Here is a 20,680-nt window from a genome sequence, read left to right as displayed (position 1 = left end):
TGTTGTTGTTATTTCCGATTAGATAGAGCAAAAATCTAGCGATTTCTTTCAGTAGGTACAATGAAAGTTATTCGCATTCCAAAACTGGAAAACTCAACAAAACGAAAAGCATGATTTTTTAAATCGAAAAGCTTATGTGTAGCAATAGAAAAGAATTTTGCTCTATACTTAATCGATTCTGTTTTCAAGAAAAGCTACAATTTTTAGTCTACATATCTCTATTTCCTTGGAAACCTTGCCATATTCCAACAGAGAAGTTTTGCAGCCAAATAGAACAATTGATTATTGGTTTATTAGGACAGCTGACCCAATAGTTATGATAGTAGGTATAGTTGTTATAGTAATGGAAATTTGTTGTTTTAGATCATGTAAATAACTTTAAGAAAAGTATATCAATTTATAAATTTAATATTTCTAGCATTACTTATAAAACTGCATATAGATGTCTTTTCTTTGCGTACTCCATAATAACGGTAGCGCGCTAACTATTTCGCTACAACTATTACTGTATAACTAAATGAAAATAAAACCGATCATGTATATTTTACATATACTTTCTAATAGGGAATTAAACTGTACTTTCTGTACTTTGTATCAAACGGTATTGTTTTGGCTATTATTTCGCATATAAACGTGAATTACAACTATTGCGTCAAGGCAGCCTGCCATATCGGCATAGTTGTAATAGTAAAGCCAGTTTTTAAGTGCACATCTAAGTGGAAAAAAAACCTTTCATGTATATTTTTGCATATGCATTGCAGTACTAAGTTAAACTGAACTTTCCAACACCGAAAGGTATAGTTTTGGCTATTTTTCGCATAAAACGTGAATTTTAACTATTGGGTCAATACAGCCAGCCTTGCCGGTATAGTAGTAATAGTAGGAGTAGCCTATTTTCTAAGTGCATGACTATGTAAGTCATTTTTCAATTCAATCTATGATAAATTGTCCTCGTCCTCGAGAAGAATATTATTTTGATCGAACTTTCATCTCACTACATAGATTGTCAACATGCAATGTGTTCCCAACAGATGCTTAGAGTGTGTGTGTGTGTGTGTGTGTGTGTGTGTGTGTGTATGCAGCACCCCTATAAGAATACTATCGCAACCAAGGATGCGAAATGTCTACCTTTTCTACGGCTGTAATATTTTTTCCCTACATTCTCATTACATTACGATGCTGCTGTTATTCGCTACAGCACTGTACGGCTCCCAGCACTGTACGGCAGCCTGTGTGCAAAAAATACTGCCCCTAGTACAGTCAGCAGAGCGGTTCTGCTTCTCTTTAATATTTTTAATCACAAACAACGACAATGAATTCGGTTCATATATGCCACGACCGGCAGCAATGCTTTCGTGTGCGGCTCTCTCCCTTGGAATATTTTTTTGAAAAAATAGAGGCTCAACTCACATGTACGGATTTTTCTTAGTTGTGGAATTCAACTGCCTTTCATAAAAATACAATTAGAGGACATGTACTGCCCATGATCGCATATATTTGTCCCATTTTCTATGGGATTTCCTATCTTTATGTATAAGTAAGCTTTAGTTAATTGCTTAGGCATTGACATAGTTCATCCATTGATGGGCCATCTCCCCTAGGTTCTCTTATGATCTTCAGAGTGTGCTTTAAGTTTGTACAATAGTTTATATAAAAACATATAAATATAAAACATATAAAACAAACCCCGTGTCAGCTTTTATCTGACTGCATTCATATTCCCTAGGTTTAATTGGCCATAAATGACAAGTTTCTAGCAATGTTCTGCGGAAATTTCAAATATTGATGCGCTCTAATCAATATACTGTTTGGTTCCATTACTTCCAATCTGCTTCCATTGTGTTCGTGACCACAACGCTAAGAAACTCAAGTGAAACTAAAAGCGACGCGGTATACTTCATCACTACACTGACCTACCAAGCACAATCCACCATATTCAATAGGCGAGTGCATTTTTTACAACACACGACCACCAGCAGCAGACATCACAGGCATTGTCGACAGTCAAGGCAGCCGAGCGCCATGCAAAATATGTAAACAAAACAAGCGGGCCGTTCGAGGCCGCACGAGGTGCTGTGCATGCTGCAAAAGCAGCGTGCCTGGTCCGCCGTCCATATAGGCACCTACTGTGGAAAACCCACTCCGTAGGTTTTTTGCCGGCGCGCTAGTGGAGGAGTTTCGCTTGCGGCGTGAAATTCAATACAAACCATTAAATGTTCGTACAAGTGCATTTTCCCGGTATTGCAATCACTCAACGTGTGGGTTTGTAGTGTTTTGTGATTCTTTTTCATCTTGTTTGGATTCGCATAAATGAAAACAAAACGTCGTAGTATGCGCTGACCATTTTCAGTGTTGGCCACTGAAGCGATGTCACTCGGGATGTACACTTTTTTGTAGTGCAGTTTCTGGTACCCGCTTCTAGAATAACTTTTCATAATTATAGTAGAGCCAGTAAATTTTAGAAATTGATTATAAGAATAGTTACTATAAAGGTAAGTACTTTGTCCAATTAATTTCATCAATGTCAAGCTAATTGGTAAAACTGAGAATTTAAAAACTAGTTTTATAACCAAAAATTGTACAAAAATCAGAACTGATGTTCAATACCAATTCGTCGTTTGGGTCTTTTTTTAACCAGGCTGCTTTAGTGATCCACCACTACTACTACCATCCTTTGATCATTTTTGACATATATAAGTTAAGGCTCAAGTTACCTCAAGGCTTGGTAGTGTGCGTAAGAAAAATTGTGCTCAGCTTTGCCACCAGATTATCCATTTAAACCTTTTCAAAACTCTAAAAGAAGAATATCAGTTGATTTATTAGATCATCACGATTCAATTCATGCAAAATACCTGCCGGAAAAGCCATCGGCTTAGCTGAATGGTGCTTTTGAAAATGTGGCTGTGGTTTTTTCATTGCGCTGTTGTGTTGCGTGCCCCAGCACGGTGTGGTAGTGTGACAAAAAATCACAGCCACTTTTTCAAAAGCACCATTTAGCGAAACCGATAGTTTTTCCAGCAGCTATTTTGTATGATTTGAATCGTTGTGATCTGATAAATCGGCTGATATTCTTCTTTTAGTGTTTTTAAAAGGTTTAAATGTATAATCCGGTGGCAAAGCTGAACACAATTTTTCCTACCCATACTATCCAGCGTTCAAAACTAACACATGCTCAAAAAAGGTAACTTGAACCTTAACCAAACTAACAAATCGAATTCATTAGCTGGACAGCGATGGTAGTTCAACCAACGAATTACGACTGTATGAGACTGAGTTCTGAACAATAATAATGTAGTTTGGGTTTGTTATACATCTCTCAGTTGATTATACACCGGTAAATTGATTGAATATCAATTTACCGGTGTATAATCAACTGCAAACATTTTATTTATATTTTATAAATCCAAATAGAATATTTATTGATGATGTTTGTTTCACACAGTTATCACCATCGTACGATACATTTAAACATTAAAAAACACATGAAGGAAAAATAAAAATCAATTAAACAGACAATCAACTAACATTCCTATATGGAATTACTTCTAGCGTCACCATACTGTTTGATTTACGTTGCGACCAACGAAAACTGATCTCGCTCTATGGTTGAACTTCAAAATAATTGATAAATATTTATAGCGAAACGGTAAATGTCAATTTCGCTCAACGAATGAATAAATAGTACTATAGTCATATAGATATTCGTCACTGGCAGTTACAATTTGGCAATAAATACCAGCGGATGCCGCAGATCGCTACATGACGAAGCTTCGGTGAAATATTCCTACGCCGAATCATTTACCTAGGTATATGCCATGTGTTCGTGATCGGTCATTGATAATCACTGAATTCTATTTTAATCAATAACTAGCAGCTCATCAATGAGAGGTACATTTCACCAATAAATATTACATTACAGGAGGCAATGCAGAAGTAAACACCTTCCAATTTAAAAAAAAACTTCATTTCATTCCTAAATTGCTATTTTCTTATGTTGGTATGTAGCTCATCGCCCATTGGAAATGATTGAGTCTAGGCTTCCTTTAGAAAGTAGTGCATATTTGCATAGCAGTGGCTAGACTAGAAATTTGGTTTGTAGTTTTGGTGTAATTCGACATGTTGCTGACCAATTTCGCGGCAACTCGAACAAATGTTGGCAGTACCCTCTCCGATTTTAATGAAACATTCTGTACATGAAAACTTTGTCACAAAAAGCCACTTTGTTGTTCCAAAAATGTTCTAGACTGTCTTTTGAAAAGGGTCAAACTTTTTTTACCAATTTTTTTTTTCAAATGGTTACAGTCTAAAAACGACAAATCCTACAAAAAATGTTGCAGGAGTGATTTTTACCAAATTAGTCAAATTTTTGAATAAAAATATTGAAAAAATTCTTCATCGACATCTACACTGAAAAAACTCGATTTTAAGAATTTAAAGTCGATTTACAAAAAAAAACATTTTTAATTTGGATGGAATTTTGTTTCAAGATAGGTAACTATTCCCTACCTACCGTCAAAAATTCAAGTCGGGCACTTTTAAGGAAAAAAAGTTATTTAAAAAAAACCTTTCCTGGTTCCCACTGATTTTTTTCAGTGTATTTTGTCGTGACTAACGACTTACCTTTCAATATAGGGGCCCTTTTCAAAATTTCGAAAGAAAAATGATGTAAGATTTTGAACACTTATATCTTTTGTTGTACTGAATGGATTTAATCAATTTCTTCGGTATTTTGTTGAAAATGTTTGTACCAATGTTGTATAAAATGTTGGAATATGTAGGACATTCATTATCAACGGAAAAATATTGTTTTAAAAAATCTTTCGAAAACGACTCGGAAAAGTGAAAATTTTCAGCCCATCCCGCACAGAGCCGTCAATATGGTGCAGCAAATGAACAATAAAATAATGCAAAGTTTATATATAGGTCCACTACATGTTTGTTCCTATGATTATTCGTATTGGGTTGATTGACGAGAGCAGTTGGTGGGGAAAGCCGGCATATTAGTTTTGGTTAAGTCATTAGAAGCCGGACAAAAAGGAAAGACTCATGCACGCCACGAGAACGAGCGAGAAAGCGATAGTAGTGCATATTAGCGAAAGCGTTACGTACATTTTGAACCTTAATAACTTTTCTTCTACTAAACGGATTGCCAATCTTGTTTCATAAATCGGAAGGAAAACGTTCAACGCTTGCTACCGATACGTTGTTTGCTGTATAAAACTTGTTTAAATAGTTCAAAAACTACTTTAAATGAGAATCAATATTAATGATAAAACCTATAAATAGGGGTGTCGCAGCTTTTCTCAAAGCCAGACGTGTGTAAGACGCAGTGCATAACAGACGTGCGTGGTCGTGAGAAGTTGCATCGGACGACCAATCAAATCGGCTACCACCGGAGAGAAGAAAAACGTTGGCTGCGGTGAGAAGGCCAAAAAGCCAAAGGCTAAGAAACGCAGTCACTGAAAAGGCGGTAGTAACTGCAACTAAAAATGCCACCAAAACATCGAAGGCTGCAAAGCGTACTCATTCGGTGTGAGCTGCGAAAGGGGCAAGATCATATGTATGTACGCAGTAAAAACAATCGTCGGCAAGGTTTGAATTGTTTCAAAAGATTCTCGTCTTGTATCAACATAGTTATCTACAAACCGTCCTTATTAGGACGAATGCAAATTGGAAAATGAATTTAATTAGATAGTTTCTTTTATTAACTAGTATTAAGTTTGCGCTTGTTAATTCTGTACTTTTACCAGTGAATCATAAGAAAATGTTTTTCTAATCTACAAACCCGAAGGTTTTTGCAAATCCAAGAAAATCAGTGAATGTGGCAACTTTGCCACTAAGCGAAAGCTACACCAAATCCAAAACGAATGATGAAAAGATGGGTTGGTAACAAAGGGTTCTTGAGCAGGAAACCCCATACTTCGCAATTAAGGCCTTTGTTGGAGACTACACCATCAATCTCTACTTCCCGGGCGGATGCATAGACAACATACTTCTTCGTACACAGCCGAGTGGTATTTAGTTAAATCTGGCATATATCGATGAAGTTAAATGGCTCATCTTTGCCCTTATTCAAGTTTGTTATCAATATATACCAAATTTGTTACTGATACTTTTTGCATGTATCAGGCAACTAGCTGTTGGGATATTGGATTCTGAGATGATTATGTAATTTATCGGTTTAGTTTTCGATAAAAATACCCAAGTAACCATAAGCATTAAGCGATTCCACTATATTGGCTATACATTTGCACTAATGTTGCATTGAAACTCCATTACAGCATTAACAATGCAATAAAGCTCTATATTAACATCAATAATGTATAAATTCACAGCCAAAATATAGCGTTATCGCTTGCTCTATATGCGCATATAAAGCTGATATAACGCGTACATGCTTCAAGGATCTTTAAAGCATGTAAGCTTTACATGTGCATGTAATGCCATTATAGAGCAAAAAGAAAGCCGATATAAGGCTATTGTCATGCTGTGGGTTTATTCGTTATGCAACTCTTCTTGAAGATTATATTCGGCATATTTCATTTCAATCGAACATATGCTATATAGTCCAGGCAGCAAACGCAGCGCATTTACCGTGAAGGACGAGGACCTCAGTTCGAGACTTACTAAAGGTGATTTTCGTAGAACATTCATATCATGTGAGAAAGAAAACCGATTAAGGATATGCATTACAATGCATTAGAAAAGAGTCAATTATAGTTTTAAATAGAATATTTTATTTTGAAATGTTTCCTTTTTGCTCGCCATACCGAAAGGAAACATAAGAAATGGTTTTAAATCCATGGCGGACAATGACAATCAACTGAAGCTTTCTAATAGCATTAGTAGTGCCAATATTGGGCTTTTAAATTTGACATTTTTACGCTGGTGCTATATAATAGCATTAGTGCTGCAAAAACGAGCTGTCAATCTCTGCACAGTAATAGCACTATATTTCGCCTTTTCTGGCATAATACCAGCATTATATCAGTATGCAGTCCCGCCCAGTGCTTGGCTCTCTGAACAAAAGAAAGATTCAACGTTTTGGCCACATCCCTGGCCGAAGCATTGGAATTCCGCTTAAACGCTTTCGCTACAGGTTTGTGATCCTGATCCCAATTAGAACATCCATTCGGGCCGAATTTCTCCTTCCGTTCGATGCTCAGAATTTAGTAGTAACGATTCATCACATTGACTCACCGTTGACTGCATGATTCCGAGTTGTTTTCCAACGTTGAGGATTTGACAACGATAAAAATACAGTGTGAACTATAAACAATACACTCAAAAGTAGTTCTACCCAAATTTCCAAGAGAACGCACCCATTGGGTTATTTTCTATTGATTTTTTCCGGGATGCAATTTGGTGTGGGATACCCTTGATGTTCGCGATCAAATGTTCTCCCTAGCTTCTTGCCCTTACAGTCACAAATTTTGAAACTGTTTGCGGAGACTGTTTGTTGAACTTGTTTTTCGTTGATGAGCTTTCCTTGGCCGTTTCTGAGCAGGATTGTCCGTAATCTATTCGCAGAACTGGCACGTATGGATGTGTCCTTGACATGTGCAAAGTGTGTGTGCTCTGATACTACCGTATTGTGATTTGTACTACATGGACCAATTGGGAGGAAAGGGTGATTCGTATTCCTCGTATTCCTTTTACAAAAACAGAATTTGAAATATCCTGAAAGTAGTTTCTCCATGTGTACTCTGTAATGGACTTCATCTACGTCTCTGAAACACTACATGAATCTTTAAATAGCTCCTTTCCAAGTAAGTGGCACCAGATCATGTAGCTTGACCTTAATTTTTCCATTGTTTATATATACGGGGATCTTAGTTTTAGCGTTGCTTCACTTATTTGTTAAAGATAAGGTAGACCAATTTGTTAAAAAAGAACTTTCGTAAGCTTAAGCTCCATTTTCATCTTCAGCAAATGTCATGACAACTGTGCTGCGTACAAAATTATGTGGATAACCAAACATGGATATTCGATAATTATTTAAGTTGTAAAATAAAAACAAAATAAGGAATGCGATCTTCACGTGTCAACCATTCCGTTGATTTTTATTAGTATTAATATTGTGATGTATTGGGAGTTGGATGGCTAAAACGATCAAAATTGCTTTGGTCTTCCGTAGTGGGGTGGGATGGAATGGAACATAAACACTTACTTCTATATCCTGGTTTATGAGGCAATACACACCACATGGTGCTTCATTTGCGTGAAAATAGTTAACTTGAATTACTAATAAAATTTAAAAGCGTTTCATGGCCATGGCGATTTTGATACCTACATATTTGTCTTGAACATAGTTTGCACGAAAAGTCAAAATGATAAAAGTTATATTTAAAAAAATATATATATTTAAGGGGGTTGCCATAGAAAACGCCTTATAAATCGATAACCTTTAGTTCTACAAGCTCAAGTTCTCTAACAAAATTTTTCACTACGAGCATTTCCAAAACATTATCGAAGACACCAACTTTCTACCTCGTCAGTATAAAAAGTTAAAAAGTATTCTCCGATTAGCCTTAGTTCCGGTGCGTTGGGACAGGGAGGTTCATGTCCTTGGGCACGAAAGTAACTCCGCTTCTGTAGACACTCCTTTAGGTAGATCTCCCCGTTTACTGTCCCGGTAGTCAGGAACGGCGTACTCCTTTTGCCTCATGAGCAGATCGCTTGCCAAATCATTGGCAAACTTTGAAGGTTTGAAACATCAAGCTTGTGCTGAGAGTAGCCCCGCCTTGACGTAAGTCTCATCATCCATGATAAGACAATGAGGCTTTGTCAGCATCTGAGTGTACAGTTTCCGGGTCTGTGACTTTCACACCGTATTTTGAATTTGGTAATATTTTTAGTCGATCATAGTAAGCCATGCCTAATTTCAATTGTTATCAGATTGTGGGGAATATTCATACAAACAATTCCTCCAAAGACACCCTGAGAACATATTCGATGGTTTGGCCTCTAGTGAGCTAAGTTTACGTTTTAGACGTTTCCGACGGTGCCGTGTCGGTGATTGAGTGGTAAGCGTGACCGCCACTCATTCCACTTGGTATGGGTTCAATCCCAACCGAGGTCGTTGAGATTTTTCTGAGGTGAAAAAATCGGTGGTTATGTCTTCCTTCGGAAGGGAAGTACGGCCGTTGGTCCCCGATCAATGAGTTGATGGATCGTTATCTAGTCCAAATAGTGGAGGCACCTATCTGGCGTCGGCAAAGAAGATGTAAAATCCAACTTCTACACTTTACTAACAAATATCTCCTCCTCCCGTGATACTTATGGAGTGCGCAGTAGGTTATACGGCTTCTAGCAAAAGCAAGTATCGAACTAAAATTCCTTCCCTTTCCTTCCGCGATCTACGTTCGGGCCTGGCCGGCGTCGATTTTAATCAATAAAAGACTTCAGGATTACAAGGAATGGCACATTGAAAGATGTTTCGCTATTCCCAAGCATAATGATCTACTGATTCCCTGTGGAACTTCATCTAGTTCAGATCGATAACGGAGTAGCAGCCAGGGGTGATCGGACAAACTCAAGCTCAAGCTGAAATAAATGAATAAAATGAATGAAATAAATAAAATAAATTAAATGAATGAACTGAATGAATTGAATGAACTGAATGAACTGAATGAACTGAATGAACTGAATGAACAGAATGAACTGAATAAACGAAATGAACGGAACGAAAGGAATGAGCGGAATGAACGGAATGAACGGAATGAACGGAACGAACGGAATGAACGAACTGAACAAACTGAATGAACTGAACGAACTGAACGAAAGGAACGAACTGAACGAATGGATCGAACTGAACAAAAGGAACGAACTGAACGAAAGGAACAAGCTGAACGAACTGAACGAAAGGAATGAACTGAACGAAAGGATCGAACTAATCTAAAGGAACGAACTGAACGAATTGAACGAATTGAGAACTGAACGAACTGAACGAACTGAACGAACTGAATGAACTGGCTGGAACTGAACAAACTGAATGAACTGAATGAAATCAGTGAAATCAAAAATCAATGGAATCAATTAAATCAATGAGATAAAGGCAATGCATAAAATTAGTGAATCAAACCAAACAAAAAAAGTAAACGAAATGAATAAAATGTATAATAAATCTGAATAAAATTTCAACAAAATGAATAAAATGACTGGAATAAAAAAATAAATAGCATTGATAAAATGAATAAAAAGAAGAACAAACAGAATAAAATTGATGTGGTAATAAAAAAGAAAAATTAAAGAATATTAAAAAAGTTAAGTTAAGAACGAATTGAATTTTGTCAAATTAATAAGTTGGATGAAATGATTAAACGAATAAATGGAAAAAGTTCATAAGAATACTGAAATGGAGAAACTGAATATAATGCATCAATTATTTGAAAAATGGTTTATCAATATACAATGCGTTTCCATTCATTTCTGTTTTCACCTATCCGTTTTCTTTCTTCTTTTCTTGACGGCGTCATTTAAGATTATCTGGAGTTTCTACTTTATTGATGGACCTTAAATAGTTATCCGAATACTGACACGTTTAACTTGTTTTGAACTGTCATTTGAGATTCCTTGCACTGATGTTGTCCTATGCTGATTTGAGCTATTCTCTGAGTTCTGTCACTAACGCATGTAGTAGGGGAACATGGGGAGACTTGACCAGGTTTTCAGCTAAAACTGCATAAATCTCTAAAAAGCCTTCAATTCCTCAAAAGTCAATGAGATATAATCTGCAAGTTATTATGCGTGTTCATGTTTTTTGCAGAATTTTTAATATAATTTTTGAAAAATTACAAAAGCTTTTCTGTGATCGTTTCTTTTCGGTCAAGTCTCCCCACTGCGGGGAGACTTGATCAAGGCCTGGGGAGACTTGACCAAGAGAATTTTGAAAAATCATGACAAAAAATAATGACATAAAACATACTGTAATTATTTTTTTTCCATATTGTTGAGCTCCTTAACTAGCAGTAAAAAATGTAAAAGGGTTGCATTCAATAAATTTCGATTTTTTTTAATGCATTTCTTTTTAAGGATTATCTGTACTGCTTACATTGCATATTCACACGTTACGAAATCAGTTCTACTACTGCTAACTTTATTTAATAATACTAAAATATATAGAATTATGTTTGAGGTGGGATTTTGTATGGAGCGATTAACATTAACAGTAGATACCAAGGCATAGTAAATATCAGGAATTTTGTATCTTTCTTCAGCTAATTGCCACTTGGTCAAGTCTCCCCAACACTAGTTATTGCTTTCAATGTCATGCAAATGCTAGTAATGCTTCCAATTTATGTAAAATCATTTCACTGCTTCATAAGGAATATGATGATATATTAGTACTTTAATAGTAATTAGTAGTCGAGTAGATATGTCCATACAAAGTTTGATAAAAAATTACATCATTTAATGTAAATTAATTAATCACGGAATATTTTATTTAAGGAAAGGATTTTTCATTGCAAACTTTTAAAATTACCTTAAGAGATCGAAACAAGTATAAAAATATTTTTGAAAAATTTTTAAAAACGGAATAGAAGACGCCATAGCCAAAAATTGAATTTTGCGCTTGGTCAAGTCTCCCCATATTCCCCTAAGTTTTATCAAAAACATCGCGAAGCATCAAGTTCTAAATGTTCTCAAAAGACATAATATCCGAAGAGAGTGATAAAAGTTGTAAGAAATGTCTCATCACACTGTTAGGTGGATTAAAAGCGTTTATTCACTAATAAACGTTCTCCACTGATGCATTTGGTGTGTTTCACTTATTTTACCAAACTCGGGCAACCTACCCCAGCCCTGGGGTTGGTTGGCCGATTTTCCCTCCGTCTTTGATTGTTAATAACTTTTTCCCTGAATTTGTTTTATGAATAAAAAAATTCCCAAATGCTCAAGGGTTGTATCTTCATAACAGCGCAAATAGTTTTTCAAAAAGTGTAACCAGAATGCGTTCAGAAATTCCGAAAGCGAAACTCGGCCAACCAGCCCCGATCTCTCCTATACGGGAAAAAGATATTTGGTGGCTTGCTAATAGCCAGCTACTGATGCGGGGAAACCGAAACACAAAAATAAAACTTGACTAAAGTAAGTACATGCAAATTTATTAACAAATTCGGGTTTGACCCAATTTGGCTCTCTAGGGATAATCAACATACAAAATACGTTTAACTCCCGTATACCTACTCAAAAATGCGCATTTGACACCTCTATTATAGACGATGCAGTAACAAGATTATCGGAATTCCGTAAATCTCTCAGTCACTGCTTCTTCGAAAGATGAAACGCACAGAATCCGGTTCGACAAAAATCAGACTTAGTGATGCGTGACTCAACGTCTGGAACGAACCGCCCATGTTTGCGAAGATGACAGACACGTTATCCAGCCGGGTACAGTCATCCTCATTACATAAAGCTTCAATCAGTTCCATCTGAAAAAACACAAAGCCCTCCATGGGCGAGCGTATCCTAGAGAATGACTACGCGATATAGTTCCGTCGATCGTGACCAGTTCGCTAGTAGATTATCTTGTTTGTGAAACTAAACAAGAGCAACCATTGAGCAATGCAAATATGACCGGCCGCAGATGATTAGCATGTGCCGCTCATGTGAATTACATGAGATTGATTTTTATCGCAGTGTCCAGTTGCAGGGCTGTCGGTTGAAAGCAACTCTTTATGCTTCAAACAAAATTGCATAACGAACGCATTTAATTAACTCGTTTGACTTTGTCGATTCTGTTAAATGTTGATTTAAAAATACCGTAGCGAGATATAAGTGATCAATGAGGGCAACCCGTGATCGGTGAATGGATTCATCATGGCAAGCTACCCAGAGCACTAATAATCTTAATGCGCAACTTAAAACCGAGTTTGCCGGAACAAACCCTTCCATTCAGCTGAAAAAATCCCTGAAGTTCAGGGTCGAATCGAAACGCACTACCGCGCGTACAAAACCCTAATGACTTAGTTTCGTCGCGTATTTACTTATTTACCTTGTTGGAACCAGTTTGCTCACGAATTGTACCCCTCACTCTCTCTCTCTCTCCGTTTCTCTTTTGCCATTCCCTTTAGATTGACCCACCCTAGCGCACCGAATGAATGAACCGGAGTACCGCACCACGTCTCAAGCGAATAAAATCCTTTCGCTCTGCTGGAACTTGGGAACTTTAGCCGCAGCCTACTATGACATTGACCAGATGGAACTGTTCGCCATTCAGCAGGCGGCTGAACCGAGACCCCAGTTTGCGTTGGTTAGAAACTTGATCCGCCAGTATAGCCCCGTATTTCATTTAGTCTCCGGTTCACGAGAGTTTATTGAAGATATTCCCGAAATTTTAGAACTTCCGGATTGCATCCGATTGCAACAACTCGGAACGGGCATAATTAGACCATTCGAAAAGGCCCGCATCTGTGATTTTGGCCCCAAGGCAATCAAAGCTAGTTTCACGAAAATTATCGCATCGAACCTACCGGGAATGCCACCGCGGGCATCCGATCCCGAACGGCGACTCTTCTGGGAGAGCGTATTACCCTTCAAACAGGAATTGCTCATTCACGCTGTCGCCTGTCTGTTGAAGCTGCTTGACGCCACGGAGGTTGATGGATATGCGCTGACCAGAATCAACGTACTTGCTCCCGAATCCCAGCTGATGATTGACGAACTGACCTGCCAGGCGCTGCAAATTTTCAACTCACGCCTGCATCCATCCGGGTTCAAACGAAGCCTGGAAGCCAGTTCGTGTTCCCTAGTTAACTTATTCAATAGATGCTTGTCCAGTATTGGAAAGGTAGAGCTAATGACCATAATGCAACAACCTATCCGAGATATTTCCGAGCTAGAACTTCGCTTCAATACGGTACAATGGTTGACTGACTCCAGCAGGAGCGAGATTGTTGAAGAAATGAGAAATCTCATCGTTAATTTGAGCAATGTTAAAGCACTTTACCGAAAAATTATGACTAAAACAGCAAAGAACTGCGATTGGGCGTCGTTCAAAAAGAGTATCTACTATAGCTATTTACTTTGCAAAATGTGTGCATCCGTAAGCGATCAAACTGTTATTGGGACTCCCATTGATAAGTTATCGAGATTCGTTCTGGAATCAAACAACACTCTAAAGCAACTTCTTTTCACTTTGGATGAAACTGTGGACTTAAATGATAAAGATAACAAATTCACAGTGAAGTACGGCGTCGATCGAGAATTGGACCGGATGCGGGACATCTTCGATGAAACTAAAAGGACCATTATGGATACCTCTCGTTTGGATATTGAAAATCTTCCGATCGATTTGAGTAATGTTTATGTTACTTTCATTGTTGGGTATGGCTTTGTATTCAGTACCAGCGCAACAGAAGATCTGAGAGATTCAACTGTTTTCGAGCGGTCTTCAATGAATCTTTTGGTGCAATCGGACAACACAGTGTACTTCCAGAACGATAGCTGCCGGGAACTCAACACTCGTTTTGGTAGTCTATTGGCAGCTATGCACGATCGAGAACAGGCGATGCTTAAAAAATTGATTCGTTTCATCGATCATGTAATTCCTGAGATTTTCGAAATCTTCAATCTGGCTGCCAGGTTGGACGTACTGCTTGCGTTTGCCTCGGTTGCCGAAAGCCAACAATACACCAGACCAACCGTAACCGAACAAAAAGTTCTTCAGATTAAAGCTGGTCGGCATCCACTGCTGGAGCAGTTCAAAACCTATCGTCCTAATGATACTGAGATCGGAGGAACAAACGAGAATTTTGTGTTCATTTTGGCATCAAAAGATCCCCTCGGGAAAACAATTTACCTGAAAGAACTCGCACTGATCTGCTACCTTGCACATATCGGTTCGTTTGTTCCAGCGCAAACAGCGACCATTGGTTTGTTGGATTCGATCTACAGTCGGCTGGATTACCCGGAATCGGTTTTCAGTGGGAAGTCCTCGTTTATGGGTGAACTGTATCAAATGTCTAACCTTCTACAGAACGCTACTTCCAGATCGTTGGTACTGATAGATGAATTTGGGAAAGGAACTACCTACTCCGAGGGAAAATCGTTACTGATTTCGAGTATTGAATACCTTCTGCAGAAAGGTAGCCAGGTTCCGCTCACATTGGTGGCAACTCAATTCACCTCCATATCGCACTACCTAGATGAAAGTCAATTTCTACGAATATTTTCGTCACAAACAGAAGAATTCGATGCTGCGGAACAGAGTATTAAATCCGAATCCACTAACTCTGATCGGTAAGAATTTAGTTACCCAAACAATTAACATCATGTAAAGTGAAAAATCCATTCCAGCTGTCAAGAACTCTTCACTGCCGGCAGCCAAACGATGGTGTTCAGCTTGATGAAGAAATTCCTAAACGACGAGATCATCGATCCACGATTGGTTGTTCAGCTCTACAAATCCATGCCCATCACGCAAGCTATGTCATGTTGAAGGTTATGGGAAAAACATTTCCCGTGTCCACTTCCAGTACTAAACCGTAAATATAATTCTTGTGCTTTGCTCAATAGACTAGTTTACTCAACCCGACCTAACGTCTATTAGTTATTCATCTTCCATTACTGACAGTTTGATTACTCTTCCATTATTAATCAGCAGTAGTAAAAGTTTTTCTCGGATCGAGTACACGAATTTGGCAAACAACCAAGACCCGTGTGAGTTTTGTTTGCCCATCGCACATTCGTTTCCATAAAGATAGTTCTTTCGGGATATATCCTCCTGAACTTGACCCACCCTTGCAGCAAGTACGCCCTATCACGCGTACAGCGTCTAACTCGCGACGGAAACGACCTTTACCGGCCCTTGTGCGTTCTACGACGACGACAATGACGACCGACCAACCGACCGACGTGCTAAGTAAACATTTTCTCGCGGACTTACCCGTCGCTACCACCTGCGACCACATGTTGTCGGTCGGTCGGTCGGTCGGCGACAGGTTCAAATTTGCCGAACGAATCGGAACTCAATCAATATCACATGGCGGCACGGCGCTCTGATTCACATGTCTATAATTAATGGATTATTGATTTTCGACATATTCACGGCACCCGTGGGGGACGCCGCCGTCCCAACCCAATGCACCCCCGACTTCGGCAATGGACTGCGTACTTTCAATTTTATTTCAGCAGAATGTCCTGACGGCGGCGGGCTACTCCAGTGCGTACCCGAGTAAAACGAGTTAGTAGAATAATAATAAATGTATAACCATAGTGTACACAAGCATCTAAGTTTTGTAAAGACAAATATATCCAAAGGTAAGTGGAATTCAGCCGCTAGCTTCATGAGCACTACTGAGTTTGACAGAATTGACAGATAATTACATAGAGATATAGATTCCAAATATGCAGGGCCGTCTTTAGACCACCCGGGGCCCCTGGGCACATCTGAGCAAAGAGGCCCCCTTTAACTGAACAGGTATGAATTGCTGTAGAGTAGGATGATCAAAAAATGATCCCCAGCAACAGGGAGCCATCTATGCCACCTCCTTGAGATTTATTTTTCAAATTTAAGCCAAATTATACAACCATGTGAAAGTATTAAAAATACTGTAGGAATCAAAATATATGGACAAAAAAATTTAGATTTCCATCACTATAGGTGGCATTGTAAATGTCCAGATACCGACTAAAAACGGAAGCTGCTTTTGGTACATTTTTATCGAATAGATATATTAGATACAGTAGGATTCCGATTTTGGCAACAATTTTATTTTTTTCAGTTGCCAAAACCGGAACCGTGCCAAAAATGGAACCTTAATTTTTAAGTTTAGAATTTCAATTAAAGATTTCAATAATGTCTCAAGGATTTTCAATCACATTTGAAATGCATTGAGATGAAAGAAAAAATAAGCAAATTCAATTTTATTAATGTTTTTTTCAAATTCAGACGTCGTACGGTGCACAGTGGGAAAAAATGGACCCAAAACGCGACTTTTTTTGAAAAGACTGGATGTCGTTTACCAGGAAAGGTTTTTCTTATCTAAAAAGGTCTGAAAAATTTATTGCAGGTATTTACAAAGACCGCACGGTACGCTATCATGCCCGTTTTGCCTCAATTCCCCTTTTCGTTTGAGTTTATGTTCAAAACTGAATATATAACTCAGAAGAAAAAAATAATATTTCTTATGTAAAAAAAAGTCCAGAGAATCGATTGAAGATAATTAGAATAATCTCATGAAACGTATACACCCATTTTACCCCAATTCTCCGCAAAACTAAAATTTGAAGTAATTCCTGGCTTTATATTTCGGTAAAAGACTATATGCGGCTGATTAAAAGTGATAATTGTTTTTGTATAAAAATCCAGCGTATCGTTTGAATATAGTTAGACCAGTCGCCCGAAACGTATGTACCCCTTTTACCCCAATTCCTCCCATAACTCAAGTATAATGTTAAACTTGGCTCTACATTTCAGAAAGAGGCTGAATGCGGTTGATCAAAAGTAGTATTTCTTATGCAAAAAATTCTGGGGAATCGATTGAAGATAGTTAGAATGGCCGCACGAAACATGTGTACCCGTTTTACCCGAAATCTTCCCATATTTCAAGTGAAAGTTAAACCTGGCTACGCTCCTCGAAAAGAGGCTGAAGGTGGTTGATGAAAAATAGTAATTCTTATGTAGAAAAATCTGGGGAATTGGTTGGAGATAGTTGGAATGACCGCACGAAACGTTTGTACCTGTTTTACCCCAATTATTCACACAACACAAGCGCGGTGAAACGTCTTATTCCATATTTCAGAAATAAGCAGAAAGCGGTTGGTCAAAAGTAATTTTTTATGCCAAATAATCTAGGAAATCGATTGAAGATAGATGGAATGAACGGACAAAACATGTGAATCCGTTTTACCCCAAATTCTTCCAAAAACTCAAGTGTGAGGATAAACCTGGCTGTACTTCTCGGAAAGAGGTTGAATGCGGCTGATGAAAAGTAGTAATTCTTATATACAAAATTCCGAGGAATCGATTGGTGATAGTTGAAATAACCGCACGAAACGTGTACATTAGGGTGGGACAAAAAATGGAATCCAGCTCCGAGCAACTTTTCAGGTACCATTTGGGTCCTACAACAACTGTGCAAAGTCTTAGCTCGATTGTTGAAACTATATTTTTGCGCCCACTGTTTAAAGTTTACATGGGATATTGCATGGAAAAACTAACTTTCACAAAATAATTCCTCCGGAAGTCGCCCATTGCTTCCTAAAAATAAATCGTTATGTGGCTTTTATGGGAAATTTAACAAAGAAACAAAGTCTCGAAAACCACGAAACGATCTGACGCTTGAGAAAAAAGTTATTAAGCAGAAACCGATTGATGCTCTGACGATTGATAAAATATTCATTTTTTCTAGCACCACTGCTGTTGGCTGTCCAATTATATGCAATTTTGTTTTGATCTTCTCTTAATATGTTTAAATCATTTATCTATGCTGTTTGGCCACTTCGCAAGGGTGTTGGGGGATAAATTGAGGTTTCTTTTGTACATAATAAGAGAAAGTTAAATATTTTGTATATTATTCGACCGTCAGCAGCAGTGATGCTATGAAAAGTGAAATTTTCATCAATCTTCAGGGCATCAATCGGTTTTTGCTTAATAACTTTTTCCACAAGCATCAGATCGTTTCGTGGTCTTCTAGACTTTGTTTCCTTGACAAATTTCCTATAAAAATCAGTCATCTATTTATTTTTAGGAGATAACGGGCGACTCTTGAAAGAATTATTTTGCAGAAGTAGATTTCTCCATACGAAATCCCATGTAAACTTCAAACCATGGGCGCAAAAATATAGTTTCACCGACCGAACTAAAAATTTGCAGAGTTGTTCTGGGAGCTAAATGGGACCCAAAAAGTAACTCGGAGCGAAATTTTATTTTTTTCATATAACCATGTCCCACTCTAGTGTACATCCGTTTTACCCCAATTCTTCCCAACTTCCGGGAAATCAACTAAAGATAGTTATAATGACCGTACGAACCGTGTATATCCGTTTTACCCCAATTCTTCACATAATGTGTTGTGAAATTATACCTTACTAATCATTTAAGCAAGAGGCTGAAAGCGGCTCACCAAAGTAGTTTCTCTTATGTAAAACAGTTCAAGGAATTGATTGAGAAAACTTGAAATGACCACTCGAAACGTGTTTACCCGTTTCACCCCAATTCTTTCCCTTATACAAGTGTTAACTTATAATTACCCAACATTTCAGAAAGAGGCTAAAGGCGGTTGATAAAAAGTATTTTTTATGTTAAATACTTCAGGGAATCAATTGAAGGTAGCTAGAAAGTCCGCACTAAACATGTGTACCCATTTTACCCTAAGTTCCTCTCATAACTCAAGTATGAAGTTGAACCTGGCTATACTTCTCCGAAAGAGGCTGAATGCAACTGATGAAAAATAGTGATTTTTATGTAGAAAAAAATCGCGTTCAGCCTCTTGCTGAAATGATGATTTAGATATAACTTCACACATACATTACGTAAAGAATTGGGGCAAAACAGGTATACACGTTTCGTGCGGTCATACTAGCTATCTCCAATCGATTGCCCGGAATTTTGTACATAAGAATTACTACTTTTCATCAGCCGCATTCAACCTCTTTAGAAGAGTAGTACAGATAGGTTTAACTTCACACTTGAGTTGTGGGAAGAATTTGGGGTAAAACAGATACACGTGTTCTGTCCGGTCATTCGAACTATCTTCAATCGATTTCCGCTTTCTGCATTTTTCTGAAATATTGAGTAAGGTGTATCACCACACTTGTGTTATGTGAACAATTGGGGTAAAACGGATACAATCGTTTCGTGCGGTCATTCCAACTATCTCCATCCGATTCCCCAGATTTTTCTACATAAGAATTATTATTTTTCATCAAACGCCCTCAGCCTCTTTTCGAGAAGCACATCCAGATTTAACTTTTCACTTGAGATATGGGAATATTTGGGGTAAAACGGGTACATATGTTTCGTGCGGCCATTCTAACTATCTTCAATCGATTCCCCAGAATTTTTTGCATAAGAAATACTACTGTTGATCAACCGCATTCAGCCTCTCTTAAATGAAGAGCCAGGTTTAACTTAATACTTGAGTTATGGGAGGAAATGGGGTAAAAAGGGGAACATATGTTTCGGGCGACCGGTCTAACTATATTCAAACGATAACTTGGATTTTTATACATAAGAATCATCACTTTTGATCAGCCGTATATAATCTTTTACCACAATAGAAAGCCAGGATTAACTCCAAACTTTAGTTTTGCGGAGGATTGGGGTAAAATGGGTGTATACGTTTCGTGAGATTATTCTAATTATCTTCAATCGATTCCCTGGACTTTTTTACATAAGAAATATTAATTTTTGTCAGCCGTTTTGAACTTTCTTCTGAGTTATATATTCAGTTTTGAACATAAACTCAAATGTAAACGGGAATTGGGGCAAAACGGCATGATAGCGTACTTTACGGTCATTTTAAATACCTGCAATAGATTCCCCAGACATTTTCATTTAAGAAGTATGCATTTTTAATAACGACACTTAGCCTTCTGTCAAGCTATTAAGTAAAGTCGCATTTTTGATACTTTTTTCCCACTGTGCGGTGGGGCAGAATGATACTTTCGACGCTTAAAACCTCTAGCGCCTTTGGTATATATCCTGGAGGATTAGCGTCTTTAGCAAAGTTTC

The 20,680-nt window shown here is 37.9% G+C and overlaps 1 protein-coding gene across 2 annotated transcripts; it reads left to right on the top strand.

Annotated features, from left to right (window-relative positions):
* Positions 1 to 2,132: 2,132 nt before the first annotated feature.
* On the top strand, positions 2,133 to 15,516 carry LOC131685082 (mutS protein homolog 5-like). 2 transcript variants are annotated; one of them, XM_058968519.1, is made up of 3 exons: positions 2,133 to 2,492; positions 13,077 to 15,243; positions 15,301 to 15,516. In XM_058968519.1, the coding sequence occupies exons 2-3, from the start codon at positions 13,100 to 13,102 to the stop codon at positions 15,440 to 15,442; spliced, it is 2,286 nt and encodes a 761-aa protein (XP_058824502.1). In that variant the 5' UTR covers positions 2,133 to 2,492; positions 13,077 to 13,099; the 3' UTR covers positions 15,443 to 15,516. The 2 variants fall into 2 exon arrangements, with proteins under 2 accessions (XP_058824502.1, XP_058824503.1); XM_058968520.1 differs by lacking the exon at positions 15,301 to 15,516 and having other exon boundaries at positions 13,077 to 14,927; positions 14,995 to 15,155.
* The last annotated feature ends 5,164 nt before the right edge of the window (positions 15,517 to 20,680 follow it).

Source organism: Topomyia yanbarensis, chromosome 2 (genome assembly GCF_030247195.1).
Source record: "Topomyia yanbarensis strain Yona2022 chromosome 2, ASM3024719v1, whole genome shotgun sequence".
NCBI lineage: Eukaryota > Metazoa > Arthropoda > Insecta > Diptera > Culicidae > Topomyia > Topomyia yanbarensis.
This window is presented reverse-complemented; position numbering and strand designations above follow the sequence as displayed.

Bases quoted from the DNA above. Each gene is read 5' to 3' on its own strand.
- LOC131685082 (XM_058968519.1), top strand. From the start codon at position 13,100: ATGAATGAACCGGAGTACCGCACCACGTCTCAAGCGAATAAAATCCTT. The intron at 15,244-15,300 runs GTAAGAATTTAG...AATCCATTCCAG, and splicing joins GAATCCACTAACTCTGATCG to CTGTCAAGAACTCTTCACTG.